At 43.2% G+C, this 27687-nt stretch overlaps 1 protein-coding gene across 2 annotated transcripts in view; it reads left to right on the top strand.

The window, feature by feature from the left end:
• Positions 1-27687, top strand: part of OBSCN (obscurin, cytoskeletal calmodulin and titin-interacting RhoGEF) — a 472877-nt gene that overhangs the window by 129735 nt on the left and 315455 nt on the right. For both annotated transcript variants that reach the window (XM_030197417.1, XM_030197425.1), the window contains exons 32-37: positions 705-971; positions 3224-3490; positions 17217-17483; positions 19567-19833; positions 21507-21773; positions 25911-26183. In XM_030197417.1, coding sequence (XP_030053277.1) covers positions 705-971; positions 3224-3490; positions 17217-17483; positions 19567-19833; positions 21507-21773; positions 25911-26183 — 1608 coding nt within the window. The remainder of the gene's footprint in view (positions 1-704; positions 972-3223; positions 3491-17216; positions 17484-19566; positions 19834-21506; positions 21774-25910; positions 26184-27687) is intronic.

Below are 27687 nucleotides of genomic sequence, written 5' to 3'. Positions count from 1 at the left end.
GGGAATGTGTTCATGGAAAAATCTTTGGAGGGACTTTATTGGGTGTATATGAATGTAATGAGTTAAAGTTTAATAAATACAACAAATGTTATAGTTGATATTATTGTACCTGAAACATGTATACCTTATCCGACCACAATATCACATTGTAACTGTTTCTACCAGATTGGCGAATGCCTTACGGTACTATGTAAGCCACATTGAGCCTGCAAATAGGTGGGAAAATGTGGGATACAAATGCAACAAATAAATAAATAAGTAAATATTAGTCAAATAATATGGAAAGTTGATATACTGTGACTAAAAAATGAATGTTTAACCCATTTATTAGTAGTAATATACATTCCTATGGGCGCATTAGCATTTAACATGTGTCCACCATTTATGCACGTTAAAACCAGTAATGCACCTATAGTGCACCTTAGTAAACATAGGCGTTAGCTTTTAACTTAGCTGAAGATTCAAAAGTGTATATAAAGTCAATCACACTTTCTATACACTTTTGAATCTTCAGCTAAGTTGAAAGCTAGGTGTTTGCTTTTTTACTTTTGTTTGCCACATTTATATTTTTGTTCTGTTGTATATTAGGGGCAACGTTTTAAAAAAAAATCTACTTTCCTTAATTGGCCATGAGGTATGAAGCAATGACCAATAAACGTATTTGGGAATAAAGGTCCACTCTCTGTTCATTTTGCATTTCCCAGAGCTACCTGCGCATTTCAAAGTACAGCTGAAGAATGAGGAAGCCACAGAAGGTGGGTCAGTCATTCTGTGCTGTGAGCTGACCAAAGCTGGTGCCCAAGTAGAATGGAAGAAGGGACACAGGACACTTAAGCCAAATGACAAGTATAATATGAGGCAGGAGGGTGCCAATACTGAGCTGGTGATTCAGGACCTAGATGTGAAAGATACCGGGGATTATACTTGTGTGTGTGGAGAGCAGAAGACCACAGCAGCCTTAGTAGTGAACGGTAAATTACAGAATAATACCAAAGATGCATCATTTATCAAATAAAATGACATTTTATGAGCCAGATGTACTTTAGCATTGTCTTCATATGTCAAAACTGGGAGGAAACTTATTAACATGTGTAAGGGTGGGCCCCTTGTATGTCTGGTGACTGTATGGAGGACCCCTCACATAACTGTATTTATTCAGGTTGGGACCAGTGCTGAGACTGGTATGCACCAGGAGGTTTTAGGCAATTACCACACATGCTGCAGGCCTCACTCAGTCAGTGAGCCAGACCATTCCAGTAGATGTTTTCTGAACCAGTGTGGAGTGGAGGAGTAGCCTAGTGGTTAGTGCAGTGGACTTTGACCCTGGGGGAACTGGGTTCAATTCCCACTGCAGCTCCTTATGACTCTGGACAAGTCATGTATTTATTATATTTGTATCCCGCACTTTCTCACTAAAAGCAGGCTCAATGCGGCTTACATAGTAATAGGTAACACAGAATTTTGTTATGTAAAGTAGGAAATTAAGTATAACATAATAGAAGGATGGATGGGTAGGTAGGTAGAGACAGGTGATAGAGAGAGGAGGGTAAAGTGGGAGATAGATTCTGGGTCAATGTCATTTTCTCTTCAGTATATGTAAGGTAGATGGGTTCATGAGATTAAGCTGGGTCTCTTGGGTAGGCTTGTTTGAATAGATGGGTTTTTAGTGCTTTTCTGAATGGTAGGTGGTCATGGATTGCTCGGATAGGTCTAGGGAGATCGTTCCATAGACGGCTGCCCTCCATTGCCCCAGGTACAAATAAGTACCTGTACGTACATCTTTGAATACAGTTGCAAAAACCACAGAAAGGTGGTATATTAAATCCCATTCCCTTACTTGAAGTCTTTTGTTAGCAAATAACTAGGGCAATAATAAGAGCAGTAGCAGCCACCTTCACGAGGGCTATAGACAAACAGTATTTACAAAGTCCTCCTTTTCCCTTATATCTTTTACTCATCCTTGTTAGAACATGTGGATACCTTCTTTCTAACTCTCCTGGTAAGAGTGTATCACTTACTATCAAGAAGTATCAAAGATGATTGCCACTTACAGTCTTTGATATTATCTGAAAGACTCGGGGCTTCTGAGGCTGAAGAGCATGGTTGTTGGTCTCAGAAGGCTTCTTTCCGCAAGTAGTTCTTGTAGTTCCTTCAGCCTCTGGAACTGTTCCAGGATCCTGTGTATATGTTTAGGTGGTCCTGGTTGCCCAGCTGAAATTACACACTAAGCCCAACTTCTCCTTTTCTCCTCAGCTAAAAGAAGTGCATGCAGCAGGTACCTCATTCCAGAAGCGGAGCCAGGTTGACGTCGTGGAGGGGGGGGGGGGGGAGAATCAAAAGCGGCGTGAGTGGACTTCCACTGGTGCCGGCGCACATTTTCAATGCAACACAACTAGAGAAATAAATAGGCACCAACACCGACAGAACTCTGTTTGGGAAAGCGGCTGCATCCCTGGCGCCCCACCTAGCTACCCTACTGCCTCATTCCCTGTACCGCGCAGAGCTTAAACAGCCACTGTCACTGCATTTCCTCTTAGACTTTTCTTCAAAGACTGTTCTGACTAGGGTAGCCAGTTGTCTCTATCTACTATAACTGCTTGGACTTCGATGGCTAGGGCCTTTCGGCTAGATGGCTCTACCTTGACATATAAGTCAGTGGCCTGGGGAGGTAGGAAGCCAAAGGCAATAATTTGAGCCCTGGACAGGGTTTATGCCCCTGGGCAATTCCTTCCAAAACTCTTCCCCTCCATATGACTGGACACAGGGGACACGCCTACTTTCTGGGAAGGTCATAAGTGCAATGCCCATTGCTTTCCAATAACGGGTGATGTCACTTTAAAGTCTAAATGATACAGCTTCTAGGAGAGCCTTTGGAATTCTCAGCAGGCACTCGTACGGCAAGGTCTCCACACTTCCTTATCTCTATGCATTGTGTTCTGCTTCTTACTTCCATACAGATTGTTCATATCTATTCACCTCTCCTGGATGTTACACGTTTTGTAAATGTATCTGCTTAAAGATCTCTAATTGGCAGTATGCTGGACCTTTCATTATGTCATCTTTAATTCAGAAATGTATTAGTCCCTTTATCTTTCTCTGCTGTTGCATAACAAGGATAAACTTTATAATTCTGATTTCCTTAATTTACATAGTTGACCATAAATTCTATCCAATAAATGTATTTAGGAATAGAGATCCACTCTGTTCATTCTGTATTTCCCAGAGCTACCTCCACATTTCAAAGTACAACTGAAGAATGAGGAAGCCACAGAAGGTGGGACAGTCCCTCTGTGCTGTGAGCTGACCAAAGTTGGTGCCCAAGTAGAATGGAAGAAGGGACAGAGGACACTTAAGCCAAGTGACAAGTATAAAATGAAGCAGGAGGGTCCCATTGCTCAGCTGCTAATCCAGGACCTACATGTGAAAGATGCTGGGGATTATACATGCTTGTGTGGAGAGCAAAAGACCACAGCAACCTTGGCAGTGAAAGGTAAAATATGAAGTAATTTTCCTACCATTACTATATACTTACTCTTTGTGCTGTGCTAGGCTAGGTGAGGTCACAAAGCTTCAAATAGCCAGCTAAACCATTCCCAAGCAAAAACTTTAACAGTATACTCTCAGTGCTTAATCCAGCTCTTCTTTACTGTAGCAATCACAGGAAATAAAGGAAATCAATTTACAGCAGCGTGGGCAGATGGGAAAAATTTTCCCCAGCCAAAATCAGCCCAAAACCCTCCCAAAGTCAAACCCCGCCTCCAACGTCATCGACCCCGCCTCCAACGTCACCGCCCCCGCCCCCTGATGTCACCTCTGATGTCGTTAGCCCCGCCCCTGATGTCACCTCTGATGTCATTAACCCCGCCCCTGATGTCAACCCTACCCCAGAAAAGCTTCTATTGGACCAAATTGGACCAATAGAAGCCCCCGAAAAAGCACAAACCCCGCACAGCTGCAACGAAAAAGCCCAATTTCCCGCAGCCCGCAGCCTTCGAAAATTTCCAGCATCCTGGCTTAAAAACCACCCATCTGGCAACACGGATTTACAGTTCAGTTGCTTGGAAGAATTGTTGCCTTCTGAGCCCCGCCCTCCTGACTCAGCAAGCAAGCTATTCCCTGCCTTAAGGTAGCTCAGTTCCAGCCTCAGTGAGGGAGTGCTCTTATGGAAACCCTGCGTTGTACCACCCACTCCCTCACAGAGCTTTTCCACAAAATAAAAAATAAAGCATATGTATAAGACCAGGTGGCAAGTAGATTCAAAATCCAAAGGTACTTATTTGAAAATACAAAGACTTCAGAAAGCAAGTGAGCAGAGATCTTCAGCATGTTCAGGGACCTAGTGGCCATAAATCCCAATCCAAAGTTCATCTATACGTATCAGATCACCCAACTGACTTTTCAGAACTAGAATATGGTTTCTATTGTAAAATTCATACAAAGATTATATAAAAAAATTGTCTTTGCTGAAGGGGAGAAATTGTTAAAAAAAAAAAAGACAAAATCATCCAAAGAGCACACAGTGCTGTGAGAGATGTTAGAAGCAAAGAAAAGTGTGCTTTACAATTTTTTAGGATTGCTAGCTTTTGCAGGGTTATTATCAGGCTTATTTTCAAAAGAGAAGGGCGCCCATCTTCCGACACAAATCGGGAGATGGGCATCCTTCTTTCAGGGTCGCCCAAATCGGCATAATCGAATGCCGATTTTGGGCGCCCTCAACTGCTTTCCGTCACGGGGACGACCAAAGTTCACAGGGGCGTGTCGACAGCGTAGCGAAGGCAGGACTGGAACGTGCTTAACACATGGGCGTCCTCGGCCGATAATGGAAAAAAGAAGGGTGTCCCTGACGAGCACTTGGCCGACTTTACTTGGTCCATTTTTTCTTGTGACCAAGCCTCAAAAAGGTGCCTGAACTGACCAGATGACCACCAGAGGGAATCAGGGATGACCTCCCCTTACTCCCCCAGTGATCACCAATCCTCTCCCACCCTAAAAAAAAACTTTAAAAAATGTTTTGCCAGCCTCAAATGTCATACCCAGCTCCATGACAGCAGTATGCAGGTCCCTGGAGCAGTTTTAGTGGGTGCAGTGTACTTCAGGCTGGCGGACCCAGGCCCATCCCCCCCTACCTGTTACACTTGTGGTGGTAAATGTGAGCCCTCCAAAACCCACCAGAAACCCACTGTACCCACATCTAGGTGCCCCCCTTCATCCCTAAGGGCTATGGTAGTGGTGCACAGTTGTGGGGAGTGGGTTTTGGTTGGGGATGTATCTGGTCATTTCTGAGATGGGCATCCTCGGTTTCCACTATCGGCGAAAATCGGTGACGACCATCTCTAGGGACGACCATCTCTAAGGTCAACCTAAATGTTGAGATTTGGGTGTCCCCGACTGTATTATCGAAACAAAAGATAGCTGCCCATCTTGTTTCAATAATACGGGTTTCCCCACCCCTTCACGGGGCCGTCCTCCGAGGATGTCCTCAAGAAAACTTGGGCACCCCATTCGATTATGCCCCTCCACGTATCTGCCAGCTGATGGGGTCAGCAGTTACAGGAACACTCGGACAGAAGACTAGTGTTAGTAGTGAGTGGCATAGATCTGTGGTCAAAGCAGAGAAAAGCATGCTTTTCAGCTTTTGCAGGGTTGGTAGCTGCTGTAGGGTAACATCTGTGGCTGCCTACTAGAAGGCCGAATAGTAATCAGAGTATATAAGAAAGAGAGGGTTGAGTGGCAGCTATCAGTATAACTACCTCACAGGCAGAAAGACGTGATTTGTAAATCTCTCATCCACTTGGAATAAGGTGCATCAGCAGCCAGGGTGGATGGGTAAAGAAGGAGCTCCATGCCAAGGGCTAAAATTGATTGCAATAACCCATGCCCAAAAAGGAAATCAGTGCTTAAGTCGACCTAGTGGAAGGTGGCAGAATGGGAGTGGTACTTACCCATGTTGTTCACGTGCAGCAATGCAATGGATTTAAAAGATTTTGCTTTTGGGGTGAGTAGTGAAGAAACACGTGGATTTCAAGATGGTGGCGAGTGGTGAGCCAATAGGAAAGAAAGCAAAAGAAGTGCCTGCCCAAGAGGAGAGGAATAATGGTGGACTGGAGACTCAAATTACAAAAGAGGAGCAATTAGCATGGTTCCAAGAGCTGAAAGAAGATGTCTTGGTAGTAAGAGGGGACTTGCTGGAGGTGATGCAGGAACTTCAGTCCAACGTAGCAGATCTGTACCAATGGGTGGATGAGGAAAATGCACAAAAAAAAAATTGCAGAGGTGGAAGAATTTAAGGACTAGGTATTGGACAAGCTTGAAGATTTAGAAAACAGGTTGAGGTGAAACAATTTAAGGGTTAGAGGAATACTTAAAATAACAAAGTATAAGGACTGCATGGAGGTTGTGAGGAAAATGTGTGATATGCTGTTGGCTTTGGGAGAGCACCTGGTGTAGGATGTGAATGTTAAAAGTAAGAGAGCACATAGATCCCGATGATCAGTTTCCCCGTGCTGTTCCGTGCTGTAAGATTAGTGCTGGAACAGTGCAGGGAAACAACGCCCCGATGATCAAAACTAATAGTATGCAAATTTATGCATGCTATTAGTTTTGCTCATTGGACTACTTCTGCAAGAGGATAGTGCCTGGGCATGCACCCAAGGCACAATCCTCCCACAGAAGTTGTTTGATAGGTCTGGGCTGTTGAAAAAAAAAGCCCAGACCTGCAGACCCCACTAACCTTCCTCCCCCCGGACAGAGGCCCTGGTGGTCTAGGGGCCCCCCTGAACCCTGGCCTGACCCTCCACACACCCCCACCACCCCCTGCCAGAAGACACAACCCCCCAACAGAAGAGAGGGCTGAATATTGCTGGCACCTGCATAACCCCCAGCTCATCCCCAATGCCAATCAAATCTCCCCTCATCCATCTAAGCTGAAGAGCCCTAACCTCTTTAGCCTTTCCTCATATGAGAGGAGTTCCATGCCATTTATCATTTTGGTCGCTCTTCTTTGAACCTTTTCTAATACCTCTGTATCTTCTTTGAGATACCGCGACCAGAACTGAACACAGTACTCAAAGTGAGGTTGCACCATGGAGCAATACAGAGGCATAATAATAATAATAAAACTTTATAACCCACTGTATCTGCAAGAGTCTAAGTGGGGAACAAGGCACATACAAAGTATAAAAGGACAAAACAATAAAAATTATTTCTTTCCTCGACAAACTATAAAAATTACTATATTACTCTAACAATAAAAAATACAGCAGTTTACATTTGTGTAGTATAAAATCTAATATAATAAAACGCACCGTGAACGTTCTAATGAGGACAACGTTCTGTGAAGCCCTGAAGCCATCTGACGTCACTGAAGCTGTAGGGTTCGTGGATTCGTGGTGTGAAGCCTTCAAGCCAGCCAGTCGTCTCTGCCCCGCCCTCGCGAAAAAAACAAACAAATCGGGAAGCGAAACGTCAGGGAAGGAGGCGGCGCTCCCGACGTCTAGCTTTCCCTTCGCTGTGTTCCGCCTTCAAGGCGGAACACAGCGAAGGGAAAGCTAGACGTCGGGAGCGCCGCCTCCTTCCCTGACGCTTCGCTGCACGAACCGCCACGGAGGTAAATTTAAAAAGAATAAAAAAATAAAAAAAGGGATGCATGGATGCGAAGGGGTGGGGGGGCATGGATGCGAGGCATGGATGCGAAGGGGGGGGGAGAAGAGGGCGGGCCAGGCTGGGACATGGGAGAGAGAGTAGCATGGATGCGAGGGGGGGGGGTCATGGAAGGGCGAGAGGGGACTTGCTGGAAAAGGATGAATGGAGGCGGCAGGGGACAGAGGAGCATGGATGGGTATGGATTAGGAGGACAGGGCACAGGGAGAGAGGGGAATTACTGGAAATGGATGAATGGAGGGGGCAGGGGACAGAGGAGCATGGATGGGCATGGATTGGGAGGGCAGGACTCAGGGAGAGAGGGAAATTGCTGGATAGGGAAAAATGGAGGGGCCAGGTGACAGATGAGCATGGATGGGCATGGATTGGAAGGGCAGGACTCAGGGAGAGGGGAATTGCTGGATAGGGATGAATGGAGGGGACAGATGGGCATGGATGGATATGGATTGCAGAGCAGGCCTCAGGCAGAGAGGGGAAATGCTGGATAGGGAAAAATGGAGGGGCCAGGTGACAGAGGAGCATGGATGGCCATGGATTGGAAGGGCAGGACTCAGGGAGAGGGGAATTGCTGGATAGGGATGAATGGAGGGGACAGATGGGCATGGATGGATATGGATTGCAGAGCAGGCCTCAGGCAGAGAGGGGAAATGCTGGATAGGGAAAAATGGAGGGGCCAGGTGACAGAGGAGCATGGATGGGCATGGATTGGAAGGGCAGGACTCAGGGAGAGGGGAATTGCTGCATAGGGATGAATGGAGGGGACAGATGGGCATGGATGGATATGGATTGCAGAGCAGGCCTCAGGCAGAGAGGGGAAATGCTGGATAGGGAAAAATGGAGGGGCCAGGTGACAGATGAGCATGGATGGGCATGGATTGGAAGGGCAGGAGTCAGGGAGAGGGGAATTGCTGCATAGGGATGAATGGAGGGGACAGATGGGCATGGATGGATATGGATTGCAGAGCAGGCCTCAGGCAGAGAGGGGAAATGCTGGATAGGGAAAAATGGAGGGGCCAGGTGACAGAGGAGCATGGATGGGCATGGATTGGAAGGGCAGGACTCAGGGAGAGGGGAATTGCTGCATAGGGATGAATGGAGGGGACAGATGGGCATGGATGGATATGGATTGCAGGGCAGGCCTCAGGCAGAGAGGGGAAATGCTGGATAGGGATGAATGGAGGGGGCAGGTGACAGACAAACATGGATGGCCATGGATTGGGAGGGCAGGGCTCAGGGACAGAGGGGAATTGCTGGAAAAGGATGAATGGAGGGGCAGGGGACAGATGGCCATGGATTGGGAGGGCACGGCTCACACTCTCTCTCTCATATACAATGTCTTTCTGACTCTCACTCTCACACACTCTGTCTCACACTGTATCACATTCACTCTCTATGTGCCACACAGTCACTCACACACTCGCTTGGTGTCATACACTCACTCTCACAGAGAATCTGTGTCTCACACACACTCTCTCTCTTGCCCACACACACACACTCTCTCTCACACTGTGTCTCACATACACACTTGCACACACTCTCATTCTCACACTCACAAACACACTCACACCCAGACTCACTCTCTCTCTCACACACTCACACTTTCACTCTGACTCTCAAACAGTCACTCTCACATACACTCTCCCAAACATACACACTCCAAGGAAAACCTTGCTAGCGCCCGTTTCATTTGTGTCAGAAACGGGCCTTTTTTACTAGTAATATCATATATCAAGGGAACCAAAGGCCTGAAAAAATGAATGAGTTTTAAAGCTTTTTTAAACTGATCCATATTCTGTATTAAACGAATTTCAATGGGCAGCGCATTCCATAATTTCGGACCTTTGATATAAAAAATAGATGATCTACATTCTTCCAAATAAACCTGATGAAATGAAGGCACATCAAGTAGATGATCTCAGAGAACGAGCAGATTGATAGCATCTTAGAGTGGAACTAAGAGTTGTTGAGATATTATTTTTTATTTATTTTTTTTATTTATTGCATTTGTATCCCACATTTTCACACCTATTTGCAGGCTCAATGTGGCTTACAGAGTTTGGTCATGACATAATCATTCTATGATATCAGTTACAATTAGTAATGTTCAAAGATTAGGTAAGGGAAGAGAGAAGGAAGGTGTTAGTCAGGGTAGAAGGTGGACTGTAATTGTGTGGATTGGTGAAGTAGTTTTGTAAGGCTATGGGTTCTCTTTGTAGGCTTTGTGGAAGAGATGTGTCTTCAGGGATTTGTGGAAGTTAGTTCTTTCGTCAATGGCTTTCAGGGCTGTGGGTAATGCATTCCACAACTGCGTGCTCATGTAGGAGAAGGTGGTGGCGTGTATTACCATTTAATATTTTAAAAACTAACAGTAAAAATTTTAATTCAGTATGAAATTTTACAGGAAGACAGTGCAGAAATTTCAAGATTGGAGTAACATGATTATAGCGGGAACCTCCTTTAATCATTCGGGCTATGGTATTCTGACCAACTTGTAACGCCTTCAGCATAGTATTGTAATCCCCATTAACAAACCGTTGCAGTAATCCAACAGTGGACAAACTACAGACTGCACAATTTTACGAACGTTTTCGGCAGAGACAAGTGATCTAATACACCGTACAACCCTTAATTTATAAAATACCTTTGCTATTATATTTCCAATCTGATTTTTCAAAGATAGTGTAGTGTCAAGTTGCACCCCCAAGTTTCTGATCTGATGATCAATGGGAATATTGACAGAGTCCATGTTAAAAACCTTAGGACAACATACTGCTTTTGTGCCAGAGAGGAAAAGAATTCGAGTTTTCAAGATGTTCAATTTCAAATGATTTCCCTTCATCCAATTATAGTATTTTTGGTCTTATTCGCCATCCTTTTTCTAGAATTCCTAGCATCCTGTTTGCTTTTTTGACCGCCACCGGACATTGAGCAAAAGATTTCAGCGTATTATCTACAATGACACCTAAATCTTTTTTTTTGGTTGCCAACCCCTAAAGTGGACCCTAGCATCAGGTAACTATGATTTGGGTTATTCTTTCCAACATGCATCACCTTGCATTTGTCCACATTAAATTTTATCTGCCATTTGGATGCCCAGTCTTCCAATTTTCTACGGTCTTCCTGCAATATTTCACAGTCCGCATGTGTTTTAACAACCTTGAATAGTTTCATCTGCAGATTTAATCACCTCACTCATTGTTCTGATTTCCAAATCATTTATAAATATGTTAAATAGCACCAGTCCCAGTACTGATCCCTGTGGCACTCCACTGTTCACCCTCCTCCATTGAGAGGAATGACTATTTAACCCTACCCTTTGTTTTCTGTCTAGTAACCAATTTCTAATCCACACCAGCCATTTACAAAAGTTCTTATTATTTGCCTTGTGACGAATATATGCTGGCAAATTGTTCCAACATTTCACACTTTCATAATGAAGCTTATATCATATTCCTGAAGAGGATGGAAATTGAAGGGACGAGAAATGTCTCAATGTTAAGTAGTTCTTATCTAACATCATAATCAGTGGTATCATATATTGGTGGGACTTGACCATTTAGTATTAAATGAACAAACTGCACAACTTAAATATAAATATAAACCAGGCTTTAACTGTAAACCAGTGCAATTTGTGAAGTAATGGCTTGGAACTTTCATACTTAGAAAGCCTATTTATCATTCGAGCCGCCGTATTTTGTAAGGTTTGTAAACGTCAACATACATTAACACTACAACCAACATAGATGATATTGCAGTGATCTAGATATGACATCAAGAGTTTCTCCCTTATATGGTATGGAAGCTCAGCCTAGCACATCCCAGGATGCATTGAGCAGGGCACCGCCATTTTGTAGGCGACGCTGGTAGGAGGAGGGAGTGATACTTCCTCCTCCATCATCTCAAGGTATGGAGGGTTCGGGGCTGCTGAATCAGAATAGGACATGTGTGGCATACAAGTTTTAATTGTAATTATAATCATACTTAGAACAGTGATAAATCATCTTATCAGCTGTGATTTGAAGCAGTTGTAGTTTAAATATTAACTTCTAAGGAAGAGCAAAATATATAGAATTGCAATATTTGCTTGGACTACTAGAGTAAAATGTTCCTGATAAAAATACAATGTATAGATCTCAGTTTTTAAGGCTGAAAAATACCTTCTTAATCACATTATTAACATGAGCCTCAAAGGACAAAGTTGAATCCAAGATAACTCCCACTACCCAAACTTGATGGGTTACTGATAGAAATACACCATTTTGTAAAGGAACTCAGACAGGAACATTGGAAAAAAATTGTTGAACCAAAGAATGTTAGTCTTACCTGCATTAAGTTTCAACAGATATTCACAAGCTCACAATCCTATCGTTGTATTGCATAATTGCACCATTGATCGACACCTAACACTTGAGAATCATGCAAAAAACATAACTAAAAAGATGTTCCATTCAATGTGGAAACTAAAAAGAGTCAGACCATTTTTCCCAAGGAATGTCTTCCGCTACCTGGTACAATCACTGGTACTTAGTCATCTGGACTATTGTAACTCACTCTACGCCGGCTGCAAAGAGCAAATACTCAAAAAACTCCAGACAGCCCAGAACACGGCAGCCAGACTTATATTCGGCAAACCAAAATACGAAAGCGCAACACCCCTTCGAGAAAAACTACACTGGCTCCCACTCAAAGAATGCATCATGTTCAAACTCTGTACCTTGGTCCATAAAATCATCCATGGTGACACCCCAGCCTACATGTCAGACCTAATAGAACTACCACCCAGAAATGTAAAAAACTCCTCCCGCACATTCTTCAACCTTCATCCTCCCAAATGTAAAGGCTTGAAATACAAATCAATGCATGCATCAACCTTTTCCTATACAAGCACACAGCTCTGGAACACACTGCCACGTAACCTGAAAACGGCCTACGAAATGACCAATTTCCGCAAACTCCTGAAAACGTATCTCTTCGACAAAATATATCATAAAGAACAACACGCGTAACTCTACATTCCTTAAGATATCCTGGAATGGAATGGCCAGTAGATCCAAGATGGCGATCTGGAAAGATGCATGAACAGCAGTTCCTGACCCTTACATCATAATCGCGAGTTGGAAGCTTCCCTGGTTGATTATGGGGAAGAGAAAGGGTAAATCCAACTTACCGAGCTCCACAGGACGGGTGAACCCCTTTCCCTCTCGGCAGACGACGTTGGAGGAGACGGGACTGCTGTTGCAGAGGACTCAAGCCGGCGCCTCGAGGGGTCCGATGGAATCGTCGAACCTCAGCATAGAGGGAGTGACGCTGAGTCCCCCTCCGATAACAACGCCCCAGAGACCCGGAGGGGAACAGATGGTTATGGAGAGGCAATTGGCGGGAGCGTCCGGAAGTGTAGTCCCTGCCGATAGCAGTGGAGACCCCATAGCTACCTCATCTCCGTTGGAAACACCTTCGCAAACAGGCTTGATGCTGTTTGCGTCTCCGCCGGAGCGACAACTGAGTGAGCCCTCCGTTAGGGTCCGGGAATTAGTTAGACCATCTGTTGTTACAATGGACTCCATCTGGGAGGCAATCCAAGGACTAAACAACACGCTACTACAAGTGGCAGAAACTTTGCGTGGAGATATGGGGAAGCTATCTCAGGCTCATTCAGAACTTTCCACTAAGGTAACTGAACAGATGAATAGAATAGACCATCTTGAACCTGAGGTAAATTCTATAAAGAATTCTATTTCTGCAGTTATCAAAGATAACACTATTCAAGGGAAAAAAATTGACTATATGGAAAATCAATTACGAAGGAATAATTTACGTTTTTTGAATTTTCCTAAATCTCCATTGACTCCAGCTAAGGAAATGTTAAAAAAATACTTTACTGAAGTTCTGGGGCTTCCCTCAGAAGCTTTTCCTCCTCTTACTAGGGTGTTATACATTTCTGGAGCTCGAGTTAATAATATACAACCTTCTCAACCTGATTTGAACCTAACTCAGATTTTGGAAAGTTCAATGGATGTCATTACAGAAAGGACAACACTGTTGGTCTCGTTTGCATTAGAATTGGATCGTAACAATATATTTAGGTTATTTTTTCGCCACATCTCCACACCTTTCCTAGGCTCAAAAATTCAAGTGTTTCCTGATCTCTCTCGAGAGACACAAAGAAAAAGAAAAGACTTTTTATTATTAAAAGTAAGGGTCCTACAATTAGGTGGGTCCTTTATACTTAAATTTCCTTGTAAATGTTATATTTCTTTTCAATCCACTAATTATATTTTCTTTGAGCCAGGAAAACTTTTAGAATTTATAGTGAGTAAAGAGTAGTCTGTTGTTTGTCAGGATTGAATGCTATATCGGCTGCTCCGACTTGATTTCTTGTCTTTCCTGTTGTATAAAATTGACTGGGGTGGGGAACCGCCTCAGCTATTATTTTGTTTTAAATTTCAGTTCCTAGTTCTTGGATCATTAATGTGGACAAACAAATATATTTTCTTTACCTGATTGTTTTTTCTCAATATTGTATATTTCTTTAAATTCCAATTTATGTATATGGCATAAATGAAATGTTAAACTCAATAAACAAATAAAAAAAAAAAAAAAAGATATCCTGGAATGTTCTCTAATGTCTTTTGCTTTCACACCATCTTGTACCTAATGTCTATGGCTTTAACACTATCATGTATCTCACCATCATGCACCCAAAACTTCGGCTAAAACAAATGTATACTCTTTTCTATTTCCAGAACTATGTATTTCACCATCATGTACAGTGGTGGAAATAAGTATTTGATCCCTTGCTGATTTTGTAAGTTTGCCCACTGACAAAGACATGAGCAGCCCATAATTGAAGGGTAGGTTATTGGTAACAGTGAGAGATAGCACATCACAAATTAAATCCGGAAAATCACATTGTGGAAAGTATATGAATTTATTTGCATTCTGCAGAGGGAAATAAGTATTTAATCCCTCTGGCAAACAAGACCTAATACTTGGTGGCAAAACCCTTGTTGGCAAGCACAGCGGTCAGACGTCTTCTGTAGTTGATGATGAGGTTTGCACACATGTCAGGAGGAATTTTGGTCCACTCCTCTTTGCAGATCATCTCTAAATCATTAAGAGTTCTGGGCTGTCGCTTGGCAACTCGCAGCTTCAGCTCCCTCCATAAGTTTTCAATGGGATTAAGGTCTGGTGACTGGCTAGGCCACTCCATGACCCTAATGTGCTTCTTCCTGAGCCACTCCTTTGTTGCCTTGGCTGTATGTTTTGGGTCATTGTCGTGCTGGAAGACCCAGCCACGACCCATTTTTAAGGCCCTGGCGGAGGGAAGGAGGTTGTCACTCAGAATTGTACGGTACATGGCCCCATCCATTCTCCCATTGATGCGGTGAAGTAGTCCTGTGCCCTTAGCAGAGAAACACCCCCAAAACATAACATTTCCACCTCCATGCTTGACAGTGGGGACGGTGTTCTTTGGGTCATAGGCAGCATTTCTCTTCCTCCAAACACGGCGAGTTGAGTTCATGCCAAAGAGCTCAATTTTTGTCTCATCTGACCACAGCACCTTCTCCCAATCACTCTCGGCATCATCCAGGTGTTCACTGGCAAACTTCAGACGGGCCGTCACATGTGCCTTCCGGAGCAGGGGGACCTTGCGGGCACTGCAGGATTGCAATCCGTTATGTCGTAATGTGTTACCAATGGTTTTCGTGGTGACAGTGGTCCCAGCTGCCTTGAGATCATTGACAAGTTCCCCCCTTGTAGTTGTAGGCTGATTTCTAACCTTCCTCATGATCAAGGATACCCCACGAGGTGAGATTTTGCGTGGAGCCCCAGATCTTTGTCGATTGACAGTCATTTTCTACTTCTTCCATTTTCTTACTATGGCACCAACAGTTGTCTCCTTCTCGCCCAGCGTCTTACTGATGGTTTTGTAGCCCATTCCAGCCTTGTGCAGGTGTATGATCTTGTCCCTGACATCCTTAGACAGCTCCTTGCTCTTGGCCATTTTGTAGAGGTTAGAGTCTGACTGATTCACTGAGTCTGTGGACAGGTGTCTTTCATACAGGTGACCATTGCCGACAGCTGTCTGTCATGCAGGTAACGAGTTGATTTGGAGCATCTACCTGGTCTGTAGGGGCCAGATCTCTTACTGGTTGGTGGGGGATCAAATACTTATTTCCCTCTGCAGAATGCAAATAAATTCATATACTTTCCACAATGTGATTTTCCGGATTTAATTTGTGATGTGCTATCTCTCACTGTTACCAATAACCTACCCTTCAATTATGGGCTGCTCATGTCTTTGTCAGTGGGCAAACTTACAAAATCAGCAAGGGATCAAATACTTATTTCCACCACTGTACCTAATACTTGCTGTAAAACCAAATGTACATTCTTTTCTATTTCCAGTATCCATGATGAATTGTAAGCAACATTGAGCCTGCAAAAAGATGGGATAATGTGGGATACAAATGTAATAAATAAAATAAATAATTCTATAATTGAAAAAAAAACTGTGGATTTGAATATACTGGTGCCAGAACAAAAATATTATCAGCATATGAAAATTAAAGAACATCCTCAGGCAGGCAATAGAAGAATTAGAAAAGGTTCCAAGAAGAGCAACCAGAATGATAAAGGGGATGGAACACTTCCAATATGAGGAAAGCCCAAAGAGATTATGGCTCTTCAGCTTCTAAAAGAGACAGCTGAGGGGCTGAGTAATGTAGAATTGAATTGATTTTTCACACTTTCAAAAAGTACAAAGACCAGGGGACATTTGATGACATTACATGAGAATACTTTTAAAATAAATAGGAGAAAATATTTTTTCACTCACAGAATAGTTAAGCTCTGGAACTCTCAGTGCCAGAAGATGTGGTAACAGCAGTTAGCATATCTGGGTTTAAAAAAGGTTTGGACAAGTTCCTGGAGGAAAAGTCCATAGTCTGTTACTGAGATGGACATGGGGGGGAAGCCACTGCTTGCCCCGAGATTGGTAGCATGGAATGTTGCTACTAATTGGGTTTCTGCCAGGTACTTGTGGCTTGACTTGGCTACTGTTGGAAGCAGGATACTGGGCTAGATGGACCACTGGTATGGCGATTCTTATGTTCTTATGTTAAGAAAAAGCCAAACGTACTCTAGTGGTCCAGTCAAAGCCCAGACTGAAATCTGTTATTGCTGCAGTGGGGACTGCTACCAAGTATTAAGTCAAGGAGTATGAAGTTGTATGCAATCATGACATTTTGAATTCTTATCTATAATAGCTTTTCATGCTGAAAATGTGTTGTGTATGCATTTTGAATTGTATTTTTAGACAGCAGAATGTGAAAAATGTGGAAGGGTGTAAGTAATATTTCTTGATTTACATTTTTATTTATTTGCCTTGGTTTGTCCTGGTCCATAGAATTCCCAATGAGATTCAGACTGTGAGATTAAGTTTCTCAGTTTATTCTCTAGAAGTCTGTTGTTTTCTCATCTTTCCTGTAGCTCTGAATCTCTAGATTGTAACATGTCTTGTAACCTATGCTTGTAATATATCTTGTGTCCTCCAGAACTGCCTGTACATTTCAAAGAAGGGCTGAAGAATGAGGAACAGACAGAGGGTAAAAGTGCCACTCTGCATTGTGAGCTGACCAAGGCCGCTGGTGCAGTGGAGTGGAAGAAGGAACAAAGGACACTGAAACCAAGTGAGAAGTATAAAATGAGGCTGGAGGGCACTGTTGCTGAGCTGGAAATCCATGATTTGAATGTCAAGGATGCTGGAGATTACACTTGTGTGTGTGGGGAGCAGCAGACCACTACGGCCCTGGTGGTGAAAGGTAAACTATGTGCATGTTATTCCGTACTTATTTTTTCTATCATCTTCTTTTCTGAAACTCACCAGTATAATTGTATATGTCATGTTTCCATTTATGTTGTATTCATTGGTTATCTCTTGGGTTGCTATCTACTGTACCTGACTGTATATCCCTTCTGTAGCTTTTGGGCTTTGCAAGTGATGTATAAGAAAAATAAATACATAGAAATTATTAGTGTAATTCTGTTTTCATTGGGCTTCTTCAGAAGAGTATGCATTTTCTGCAAATTATCCAAAATGCTGAAGCTCATTTAATGTCTGGTATTAGGGCGGGGTGTATGTCTCTCCAGTTCTGTGTGATCTTCATTGTTTGCCAGTGTCACTGAGAACTAGATTTAAGATTTTGCATCTTACCTTTAAGATTTTGAAATAAAGAATGAGCTTACCTAACCAGACTATTTTAAATGTTCCATGATTTTCCTGTTGAGATCAAGAAGTGATGGTTTGTTCTGTATTCCAGTTTTGAAACAAGAATTATGTGGGATTTTATATATTGTTGAAATGATTGGGCCCAAAACCAGATAAGAGACGCTGTTACCCAGTTAAATAGCTCTGGCCAAATCCTTCAATGGCACTTGATTGGATAGTGCAGGGGCGTAGCTACATGGGGCCACGGGGGCGTGGGCCCCCATAGATTTGGCCCTGGCCCCCCTCCCCGCCGCCAACCCCTTCGACCCCCTCTTCCCGCCGCCAACCCTCCCCCGCCACCGCCGCCGCCATCACCGTTGGGTACCATTGCTGGCGGGGGTCCCCGACCCCTGCCAGCCGAAGTCCTCTTCTGCAGCGTGGCCTTGTTGCTGATCTGCAAGGCTTCTGTTTCTGTGAGTCTGATGTCCTGCAGGACATCAGACTCACAGAAACAGAAGCCTTGCAGATCAGCAACGTGGCCGCGCCGGAGAAGAGGACTTCGGCTGGTGGGGGTTGGGGACCCCTGCAAGGTGATGGTGGCGGGGGGGGGGGGGTGTCAGCGACGCTTGGGGGGAAGAGCTAAAATGTGCCCCCTCACCTCGGGCTCTGGACTCCCCTCCTGCCGAAGTCTGGTTACGCCCCTGGGACAGTGCTGCTGAAAATCCAGTCAAACCACCTTGGCACTATCCAGGCAGTGCCAGCATGATCTAGGGTAGAGGCTTGGTGGAACCGGGAGTTACACATTTAGGGCTAGATCAGTAAATGGTGCTCAAAAAATCAGCACTGAAAAACATTGATACTCAATAGTATACTATAATGGGCACTCAAAATGAACGCCCATTATAGAATAGCATTGAGTTCCGATTTTGGCACCCATATTTGAGTGCCTGTTGAAACCAGGTGTAATTTCTGATGCCCAATTTGGGCGCACATCCTTGGCACCAATTTGAATTTGCAAGCACACCTTTCTACGCACTATTCTATAACAATATGTTCCCAAATCCTATAGCGTGCAACCCAAAAGGAGGAGTGGCCATGGGAGGTACATGGGTGGGTTAGGGGCGTTTCAAAATTTTTTAAAAATGCTGACCATCATGGGCTGAATACTCCCCCCCCCCCCCCCCCCCCCCCCGTTTACTAAGCCATGCACTAATGCCGACACACCCCATTCATGGGCTGTGTCGGGACAGCTGTATGGCTTAGTAAACAGGAGGGTTAGTCAGGCTTTTGTTTAACTTTGTTTTCTGCTGAATGATAATTTAATTCTGTTTTGTTTTGTGACTTTTATCATTTTTTACCATTCATTGCATATTTTTTTCATACTTATTATTTTATCAATTGTTGTTTATCATTTTTGAGGTTTATCTTACTGTACATTACTTGTGCCCTGGGCCCAGAATAAAGGGGTATATTGAGTTTAAATAAATGAACTAATAAGAAATAAAACAGAAACTCTTTTGAGTAAACAGAGATCCTACTAGCAATCACATTCTAAGTCTGTGAACTGAGATATAAACTTAAAGAGCAGAAGGGGATAACCGGGTAGAATGGATGGGATGCTTCGACAGCGTGTTCTGCCATCAGCTGCTTGTACTGTATTACTGTGATGAACTTTCTCCCCATTCTGTCTCTCTCAGAAGCGCCTGCCTTGTTTAAAGTGGAGCTAAAGAGTGCAGAAGCCTTAGAAGGTGGAACAGCCACCCTGTGCTGTGAACTGACAAAGCCCACTGCTTCAGTGGAATGGAAGAAGGGACACAAGACCCTGAAACCAAGTGACAAGTATAAAATGAAGCAGGAGGGTCCTATTGCTCAATTGATAATTCAAGACTTGGATGAGAAGGATGCAGGAGACTTTAGTTGTGTGTGTGGAGAGCAGCAGACCAAAGCAACCTTAACAGTGAAGGGTAAATTAAACTCTGTGCATCAAAGCATAAACGCATGATTTTATCAAATAAAGTGTCGTCCTGTAGATATTCTTACTTAACAACTTTCCTGTCTCTATATATTACATTCACTTAATGGGATAATTGATAGTTTACATGTGGCATCTTCTCCTCTGTCCAAGTTCAGTCCTGCTCACAGAATCTTTCCTCTTTTTTAAACTATTGTCAAACTGGTCGATATTCAGCCAGCGGCGGTCTGCATTTTTTTAAATACTGATTGTCACCAACTAGATTAGCCCTGGATATTCAGTGCTAGACCATATCTGCGCAGAAGCGTTATATTTTGGGGGCTAAATGTGATATGGATAGCTGCCGGAGCTTATGTGGTGAGTCACTGCCAGAGAAAAATGTCCAAAAAGTGGCATAAATCTGCATTTGGAAGTTTTTCTCACAACATCCAAATCGGTATTTTTGAAACCAATTTTTAGACGTTTTTCTATGAAGTCCATCAGAAGTGCATTCAAAGGGGGCGTATCGGGCGTGTTAAGGGCGGGACCCTGGTGTTCCTAATACTTGGACGTTTGTCTGCCATAATGGAACAAAACAAAGCATCCAGGGCTATAAGTTGTACGTTTTGGTCTAGACTTCTTTTATTAACGAGTAAGCCACAAAAAGTGCCCATATGACCATTGGAGGGAATCGGGGATGAACTGCCCTTACTCCCCCAATGATCACTAACCCCTCTCACCCCCCAAAAATGTGATTAAAAACATTACTTACCAGCCTCTATGCCAGGTTCAGATGTTATACTCAGGTCCGTTAGAGCAGCATGCAGGTCCCCGGAGTAGTGCCGTGATGGGTGCAGTGCACTGTAGACAGGTGGACCCAGGCCCATACCTCCCCCTACCTGTTACACTTGTGGTGGAAACTATGAGTCCTCAAAAACTCACCAGAAACCCATTGTACCCACATATAGGTGCTCCCTTCACCCATAAGGTCTATTATAGTGATGTACTGTTGGGGGTAGTGGGTTTTGGAGGCTCAGCAGACAAGATAAGGGAGCCCTTTTACTCTCCTGGGATATCTATGTGGCCAGTCTACTAAGAATGCTGGCTCCTCCTACATCCCAATGGCTTGATTTTGTGCGTTTTTCACCTGTACATTTTTTTTCAAAAATGTACCAAAAGGATAAATGCACAGAGCACAAAAAGATCTAGCAAATATCCATTTGGGGGGGGGGGGGGGGGGAATAGATGTTTTTCTGTGTTTTGAAAATGGCTATATTCCCCAGTTGAATTTTGGACATCTTTTGCAAAATGTCTAAAGTTGGCCTTAAACATCATCTCGAAAATGCCTCTCCATGTAGCCAGAATTAAATAATTTTCTACCCTATCTTTGGTAGAGAGCAGCAGCATTATGTCTGATGTGATACCTCTAACTGTACATATTAATCTAACTGTAATTAATCTTTCATTTATATCTTCCTTCTCACTGCCTGATTTCTTTCCTTGGGCTGATGTATTAGATGTTAGTCATGAGATGAAGCTTGCCTCTCACATTAATGGTCTCTGCTAATACCCCCAACACGAGTCACACATTTACTGTTTTTTTTTTTCACCCTTCACACTCTTAATTGTTCAAAAAAAAAAGACAGCTTAGAGTTCTGAAGTTTGTGCTCATCTTGATTTCCCTAGAGCTTTCTCAACATTTCAAAGAAGAATTGAAAAATGAGGAAGCCATCGAAGGTGAAACAGCCTCTTTGCACTGTGAGCTGACAAAGCCTGCGGCTGCCGTGGAATGGAAAAAGGGACACAGCACACTGAAACCAAGTGACAAGTATAAAATGAGACTGGAGGGTCCCGTTGCTGAGCTGCTGATCCATAACCTGGAAGAGAAGGATGCAGGGGATTATTCTTGTGTCTGTGGGGAGCACCAGACAACAGCAGCCTTGACAGTAAATGGTATAAAGAGGTTCTGAAATATGCTGGTTTTTTGCCCATATAGATGCAAGCAGAATAGTCATGATTATAAACCCACATCAGGTGTAGGTAGTCACATAGGGCATGGATTGCAAGATTTCAGTTGCGGATCATATTAATACAAGCAAACTAAACACAGAGAAACATAGCTTTCAGTCTCTTTACTACCATCTAATGTTTAATAAAAACTTGACATACCGACGTCTAAAAGGAGACACCCAGTTACAGAATTGACCCCTAACCCCCAGATTCTAAATATGGCAACTAAAGCTGTGTGCGCAAGTTTGGCAGTGCGGCCAAATTGTGTGCACAGCGTAATTGTTTGACAAGCCAATTGGCACAGATAATTGGCCAATAACAAGCAATTATAGGTACTAATTGGAATTTGTGTACATAGCTTTCTAAGTATATTCTGTAAAGTGGGGAGGGTAAATTATAATGCATGAATCTCAACAGGGGGCATGGCTATGGGAGGGACATAGGTGGGTTATGGGCGTTTCTAGAAATTACGCACACTGTTATGGAATATACCCGGCATTTACACCTGGTTTTATTTGGTGTAAATGGTTATACCTAAATTTAGTCATGGGACTCGGCACTACACGTATTCTGTAAACTGGGTAGAATAAGCGCATGTTTTTCCACGCCAATTTTTTCAGTGCCATTTGTAGAATCTAGTCCTAAAAGTTTTATGTTACAGTGCCATCAGTAAATTAGCATGTATAACTAGCCCATTAAACTGACCCTGAAAATATTCATAACTTTAAATGGCCAGTTATACCTTTAAAAGTTGTGGCCATACTGGTGCATGTTTGACCAGCAATCTGAAAGCTTTTCTTTGTATTTTAAACACAAAAGCACTACATTTCACCGTCATTTGTTTTCCCAACTCCACCCTCCTAGCCCCAGTTTTGTTCTGTTCCAGGCTGCATTTTCAGATTGATTTCAAGGCATCAATGTTTTGAGTCCCTGTTGTCCTAGCATTGTTGTTTTTGGTGAGCCTGGTAGCTGTGTTGTTGTTGGTGAGCCTGGTAGCTAGGAATTCCCAGATGTGAGAATACTAATGGCCTGCTTGTCTTCGGAGAAAGCAAAGTTACTCACCACTAGCAGGTATTCTCACATACCCTCCCATGTCTCCTAGGAGTTGTATTCTTTAAGCTATATTATTCTACTGAGGAATCTGCACCCATGCATTGCTCAAGAAAACACCCGTGCATGCAGAGTGGGACACTGCTAGAATTTTCTACTTGCTGTAAATGCTAGGCAGCATCCACACTGGGCTCCATCTAGATTGAAAGCCCACCTCTTTAACATTGCTTTTGACTTGTAACCACTTGTAATCTCTCGGTTCTACCTATTGATTTGCTTGCTTTATTATTATTTTTTGTCTATTGCTCTTTGAGCAGGGACTGTCTTTCTTCTATGTTTGTGCAGCGCTGCATACGCTTTGTAGCGCTATATAAACGCTAAATAGTAGTAGTAAGAATGTAAGAATACTTGGCCTGTTGTCCTCGGACAGCATCTGCTATAGGTGACTAACTTTACTTTATTGCATGTTACCTCAGTGACTGTTACAGAATTACACCTCTAGAGGTGCAGCTGTAATCTCCATGGTAACATCCTGCTTTACAGTTAACATGTATTAACTGCTGTGCTTCTACCTCTTTCCTGCTTCTTTCCCACAACTTCCCAACTTTTCAATAAAATTGCAAGCTAGTGGAGCAGTTGGAATTTCTTTTAAACGTTGGCGTCAGTGTTTAAACTTATATCTGGATATCAATGATGAATATCCACGTATTATACAGACCACCAATGTTATGCAGATAACAACAATGTTCAGCACCAATATCCAGACACCAGTACTGAATATCACTAGTCTCTGCATAATTCCTAGATTCATCTAGGCTCTGCCACAGCCCCAATGTTATCGATATAGCATCAGAATGGTCTGAAATAAATTTTAGTGGCTTTATGTGGATAATGCTGCTAAAGATTACTGACTGGTCTTAGCCAGCGCTACTTTTCCGGGAACAATACCTGCTATCTGGATAAATAGCTTTGAATATCAGGCCCTAGACTTTTAATGTGAGATATAACGCACAGTAATAATTTTTATTATATACTAGTAAAAGAAGCCCGTTTCAGAGCAAATGAAATGGGCGCTAGCAAGGTTTTCGTCGCCAACACCCCCTCCCACCCTCCCTCCCTGGCCAACCCCTTCGTTGTTCTGGCATTGCTCCGCCCCCAACGTCATGACGTCTGATGCGAGGGCGGGGCCCGGAGCGATTCCCCCCCCCACCTCCCTCCCTGCCAACCCCTTCGTTGTTCTGCCATTGCTCCGCCCTCGAGGGCGGGGCCCGGAGCGATTTCCCACCCCCCCCCGCCTCCTTCCCTGCCAACCCCTTCGTTGTTCTGCCATTGCTCCGCCCTTGAGGGCGGGGCCCGGAGCGATCCCCCCCGCCTCCCTCCCTGCCAACCCCTTCGTTGTTCTGCCATTGCTCCGCCCTCGAGGGCGGGGCCTGGAGCGATTTTGGTGGCTTCACCACCACGAACCTTCGAACCTTTTTTGAAGGAAGTCAGAGCTTGGCTTCACTGACGTCAGTGTCCTCAGAACGTTGAGGGTGAGTTTTATTACAGTAGATATTTTAGGTGTATTAAGGATTTTTTAATGCGTGTTAAAACTTGTGTGAAACACCTAACATGCCTTAATAAATAGGCTCCATAGTGCCTTTAGATGGTAAATGTTACCTGAAGTAAGGGGAAGCATTTCTAGACATGGAAATACATGCATACTTTTGAGTTTTCAAAAATATGTGCATTATTGTTTTTGTAAACAGTATCCCCACAAAATGAAGGTACAGATATATGCAAATACTCTTTCCTTAGGCTGTTTCAGAATAAGAGGGCACGTCAGTTTGAAAACTGGTAAGGCATGCCATACCAAGGGCTGTGCGAGCATTGCGGCCAGACAGGGCATAAATGTGAATGGGCGCAAAAATGACTCCCAGCTCACCATCTCCTCTCATTGGTGGTGATGGCAGGAAAGGGAGCTCTTTATGGTCCTGCTAAAAGTTGCTTGTAGACTTTGCAGCTATGCAGGCAAATTGAAAATGATCCTCTTTAAGACAGTGGTTAATACCTGCATCCATTCTCTTCAGATCTATACCAGTGTAACAGCAAAAATACGTACTTATAGGTTAGGTGCAAGTACACTCTGAGCCACCTAACTTCTAGTGATAATGTGCATAACTTATACAGTAGTATTGTATAAGTTAGGTGGATTAAGTGTCAGTCCCACCCATGCTCCACTCAAACTCCACCTATGTGTATGCCTACCTGTAAAGATATGCACTATGTAAGATATGTAATATTTATACAATTAGCGTATTCACTAGGCATATAACCACTTATATAGTGAAGGGAGCAATAAATCAATGTCATATAGTACTCAGCTTCAACTTTAACTTAATGACATTATCATATTCAGTAGTCTGGTTCAATAATACCCTTTAGTTAGATCATCAGATTCGCGCATCTACCTCTGTAATGGCTAGAATGAGCCAAGCATATCTCTGAGGTAGTGTCGTAATCGTCATAGATCCTCTTGTTCTAATGTTATTAAGGTAAAGTTGAAGCTGAGAACTATATGACACATATTTATACAATGGCATTTATGCAGAATTTTGGCATATATGTAACATCCTAGGAAAACTCCTGGACCAAAAAAGTTTAGAGTCTGGTATTCGAAAATATCTGGGTAGTAGGTGCTACTGTCCTAAGTTATCCAGTTATGTATTGGGATAATGGTGTTGAATATTGCCATTATCTAGATTTTGGTAGTTGTCAGCTACCTGTGGTTTATAAATATTGCCCTGTTAAAATACATTTTGCAGTTTTGAAATATGCAGCAGCTAAAATATAAAGGACTTGAAGTGAATAATTAAATTAGCCCTAACATTTTTATACAAATAAAATCTAAAGAATTGCATTAACAAGCCATATCAACTTTGTGCTCAAGGAATAATAAAATATACAGAGATCACAGCACTGAGGTTTATTCTTGTTGGAGTTTCTGTGTTTGCCTTCAAGAGTTTCTCTTTTGCTGTCGTCATTTTGCAGAGCTCGACGTGACAATAATCAGTGGGCTTAAAGATGTGGAAGTGTTTGAAGGAGAAGATGTTATTTTTACATGTAAGGTGTCCCACAAAGATGCAAGGAATGTGGAATGGAGGCTTCAGGACATTGCCTTGCAGCCTAATGAAATGAATGAGATCTCAGTTGAAAAAGGCAAGACTCACACACTAAAGCTGAGGCAGGTCACACAGGATGATTCTGGCATGGTGTCCTTCAGGGTTGGACCATACATATCCACAGCAGAGCTCACAGTGAAAGGTAAGAATCTACAGTAGACAGATGGAAGCTAACTGTAGAGCTGAGATAGGGATACATTGTCTTCCCTGATAATTTTCTTTCCTTTTGTCTCAAAAGATCAGTCCAGATATGTGGGTTATGTCTGCTGACCAGTGGATACCCTTAAGGGGTGGACCACAAAGAACTACATTCTTTCTCTGTTGCCATCCACTGGTCAACGGACATAACCCACAAATCTAGACTCATCTGTTGGGATGATAAGAAAACAGAATATTCCACATAAGAGCTGAAACAAATGAATTTTATATGTTAGTTAAATCTATCAAAATTTTGGGGATTTACCTCCAGGTTTGGTGGGAAGATTTTGTCTATTCAATCACACTAACTCACATTTGAAAGACTGGTGCTGAGATTTGGAGGGCCAAGGCTCATGCTCAAGCTCTGATGCATCTTGCCCCTGGAAGACCCTGCACTGCCCTGATTTTATAGTTTTGGCAGAAATAGGGTGGTGGTGGTGGTGGTGGTGGTGGTGGTGGCAGCAGGCCCCCTGGGGTGGGGGTGGGTAGTGAAGGAGATATGATAATTGGTGGGGGGGAGGGCAGAAAACCTTGCTCCATCCTTCCACATTTGTGTGTATATTTAAGAAAGAGTGCCAAAATGTCAAATTCTTTAATGGCAGCTCTGCATGGAACTGCCGTTATAGTATACTAGCATAAATCCACAGTTTCTTGCCCAAATTACTCACTTTCCAGAAGGGATTGCCTGAGGCTTAGGGTGAGATTTTGGAGCATGCAGCATGCAGGGGAAATATCACATATCTCATGGGGGTCATAGACTCGACCCTACTGCTCCCCCTCCAATTCCTTTCCAGGTGGCAGAAACAGACTTTGAAAATAAGCGCCACAGTCATCTAGACTGAAGTCTCCTATTTTCCTTTATAGAATAGGTACCACATAGTTACACTCTGGGCCCCTAAATATAGGCACACTATTGTAGAATTAACTTTTCACATTACACACCTACCAGGTTCCAGAAGAGTCATGGCTGCAGTAACTCGGCTATGTGAGGCAGAGGTTAACAATTTATGAAAAACAAAATAAAACAAAACAAAACTTAGGAACATGCAAGTTAAGGGTCATTGTACCAAATCCCTGAGTCATAGTGTTATGTTCCCTTTCTGACCTAAAAGCCCATATTTTTCAGGATGCCTTTAAATTTTAGGTCTTAGATCTTCTGTTCATACCCGTATTGCTTTTTGTCCTGTTCCACTGTCGTGAATAGGTTGTAAACTCCACAGGGCAGGGATTGTCTCTTTATGTGTACAGAGCTGTGTGGGTCTATTAGTGCTGCAGCAATGATAAACAGTAGCAGTAAATAAATACACATAGGACCAAATTCCATAAATGGCACCTAAAATAATCGGTACAAAAAAAATGCACTTAGCGCTATTCTATAAACCAGTGTTTCCCAAGTCCAGTCCTGCAGTATTCCTTGCCAGTCAGGTTTTCAGGATATCCACAATGAA

This window comes from Microcaecilia unicolor, chromosome 1 (assembly GCF_901765095.1).
Source record: "Microcaecilia unicolor chromosome 1, aMicUni1.1, whole genome shotgun sequence".
Lineage (NCBI taxonomy): Eukaryota > Metazoa > Chordata > Amphibia > Gymnophiona > Siphonopidae > Microcaecilia > Microcaecilia unicolor.
Note: the sequence above shows the minus strand (reverse complement) of the source record. Positions and strands in the feature narration are given on the sequence as shown.